At 42.4% G+C, this 2,534-nt stretch overlaps 1 protein-coding gene across 2 annotated transcripts in view; it reads left to right on the top strand.

Moving 5' to 3' along the window:
• Window positions 1–2,236, top strand: part of LOC110036559 (probable WRKY transcription factor 26) — a 2,625-nt gene extending 389 nt beyond the window's left edge. Inside the window, exons 1-5 of one of the 2 annotated variants that reach the window (XM_020741027.1) lie at window positions 1–228; window positions 339–497; window positions 584–1,170; window positions 1,274–1,435; window positions 1,596–2,236. The exon at window positions 1–228 is cut by the window's left edge and continues 389 nt beyond it. In XM_020741027.1, the coding sequence (XP_020596686.1) occupies window positions 1–228; window positions 339–497; window positions 584–1,170; window positions 1,274–1,435; window positions 1,596–1,974 (1,515 nt within the window). In that variant the 3' untranslated portion in view covers window positions 1,975–2,236. Of the gene's footprint in view, window positions 229–335; window positions 498–583; window positions 1,171–1,273; window positions 1,436–1,595 lie in introns of both variants that reach the window. The other variant, XM_020741026.1, reaches the window with a different exon arrangement.
• Window positions 2,237–2,534: the final 298 nt, after the last annotated feature.

The raw sequence follows: 2,534 nt of genomic DNA, 5'->3' as shown, positions 1-2,534 counted from the left end.
ACCCGCCCGCCCGCCGGGAAGGAGGAGGCCGCCGACGACAGGCTTAGGGGATCGTCTGCTCGGGCATTTGGAGACAGAGGGGGAGGTGGCAAACCTAAGTTTAAATCAATACCTCCTCCTTCCCTTCCCATCTTGCCCCCAATCTTTCCTTCCTCCAACTTCGCCATCCCGGCTGGTCTCAGCCCCTCTGAGCTGCTCGACTCACCCGTCCTCCTTTCTTCTAATAATGTAAGCTGACAACACAAATTTAACTAACTTGATGCATTTATAATAAAGCCAGTCGGATTGGATCAAAAGATCAGCTGATGGATTTTTCTACTTTCCTCGCTGTTCAGCAGATGCTTTTTTCTCCAACCACTGGAACTTTTCCTTCCAAGGCAATCAATTGGAGAGGAATCAGTTCTGGCAGCAAGGATATCGATGTCAGGAAAGAAGAAAACATGGCTTACTCTGATTTCTCCTTTCAAACCCAAAAAAGTCCCTACAGTTTCCCACAGGTTTTGATCAACACCTTTAATTACCGAGTTTAAAAGCTAGGGAGTATCCTTTTTCTCAAGTCTTGTTTTTTATTTCTATTTTGCAGCAACTAGATGTTTTCAAGGGAAGTCAACAATCATGGAACTACCAGGAATCCACCATCAAGGCGGAAATTCCTGCTTCAAATTCATCCGAGATGCAAACTCTGCAACTGAACACCCAAGTCAACGGTAACAACAACATCATAAGAGATCAGAGGAAGTCAGACGACGGCTATAACTGGAGAAAATACGGGCAAAAGCAAGTAAAGGGGAGCGAGAATCCTCGGAGTTATTACAAGTGTACGTTTCCTAACTGCCCGACGAAGAAGAAGGTGGAAAGGAACATCGAAGGAGAAATAACGGAGATCGTCTATAAGGGAACTCACAGCCACCCTAAGCCTCAGTCCACTCGAAGGAACTCCTCCTCCTCTTCTTCTCAACAACAAATTCATTCTCTCGCCATCGTCGCCGTTGGCTCAGAGGCGTCCGAGCACTCTCATGGTGGGCGATTGGGTGCAGCCAATATGGATTCAGCTGCAACGCCGGACGACTCATCTATCTCTTTTGGTGAAGACGACATGGATTTGAGCTCTCATAGGAGCAACCTCGGCGGTGATGAGTTCGACGAAGAAGAACCAGAAGCCAAGCGATGGTATTTATCTGGATAGTAAAATCAATTGCTGTCTTCAAATTGAAATTGAGTTAAAAGGCTGAATTTTTAATTAAATGGATGCCCTTTTTTTTCTTGTTCGTAGGAGGAAAGCGGGAGAGAACGACGGCGCGTCTGCCGGCGGAAACAAGGCGGTGAGAGAGCCGAGAGTTGTGGTGCAGACTACGAGCGATATTGATATACTTGACGACGGCTATCGTTGGAGAAAGTACGGGCAGAAAGTGGTGAAGGGGAATCCAAATCCAAGGTAATTGAAACTTTTGCCAAAACTAAAAATTTTCTTAAAAAAATTTAAACTTTTACCCTTTTTTATTTATTATTACTATTATATCAACATCCATAGAACTTATACTCATCTAAATAGACATAATTCTTATTCCTCAATAACTCTTATTGGTCTTTTACAGGAGCTACTACAAATGTACAACAATGGGTTGCCCAGTGCGCAAGCACGTTGAGAGGGCGTCTCATGACCTGAGATCTGTAATCACCACCTATGAGGGGAAGCACAACCACGATGTCCCGGCCGCACGTGGCAGCAGGCAGCCAGAAGATAACAGCCACAGCACCACCACGGCGATCAGGCCATCAGCCATCTCGGCCGCTCCAATAAACTCTTTTTTTGGCCAAAGACCTAATAGCAATTTTCAGTCATCTCATGGATCCTTTACTCTTAACATGTTGTCTAACCAAGGGAACTATGGCAGCAATTACATGAATCAGCAGCAGCCTAATACAAAGGAAGAGCCAAAGGAGGATATGTTCTTGGAGTCCCTGCTGTGCTGAAAATGGTATAAGGTTTCAATGTATTATTTTATGCAGTTTTTCTGATTAGTAGGGCTATAATGTTTTTTTGTAGTATTTCAAAATAAATTTTTTTTTTCTATACCTTTTGTTTGATGTAAAAATGATGTATTGAATTTAAGAATTTGTTCATTTGTTGGGGACTCTGCTCCTTGATGTGTAAGAGCAGGTCTCTGATTCGACACTTTTGTTGTAACTTGGAGAATACATACTGGATTAGGAACAGGGTTTTCATTCATGTTTTGATTTTGTTTTTCTTCAGTTCATTGATTTTTGGTCTTCAATGTAAAATTATAAATTTGATTATAACTAAAACGGCTTTTCAATAGGATATTTTGGCTCACGCTTGTGCAATGAAAAAAAAATGCTGCGTTAATGTTCATGCTATGGTACAATTGTAGGGAACATTGCAGTACATTTTCGTCCGCTGCTGCAGTTTCTTGCTCTATCAGGGGAGAAATTATTTCATAGAGACACCGCATGCAGTCCGATCTCCACCGTTGATCATTGCAATCAAAATTTTCTTTTTAAAAAAAAGTTGA

Source organism: Phalaenopsis equestris, unplaced genomic scaffold (assembly GCF_001263595.1).
Source record: "Phalaenopsis equestris unplaced genomic scaffold, ASM126359v1 Scaffold208391, whole genome shotgun sequence".
NCBI classification, from domain to species: Eukaryota; Viridiplantae; Streptophyta; class Magnoliopsida; order Asparagales; family Orchidaceae; genus Phalaenopsis; species Phalaenopsis equestris.
The sequence above is the reverse complement of the archived record's forward strand: the minus strand, read 5'-3'. Positions and strand labels throughout refer to the sequence as shown.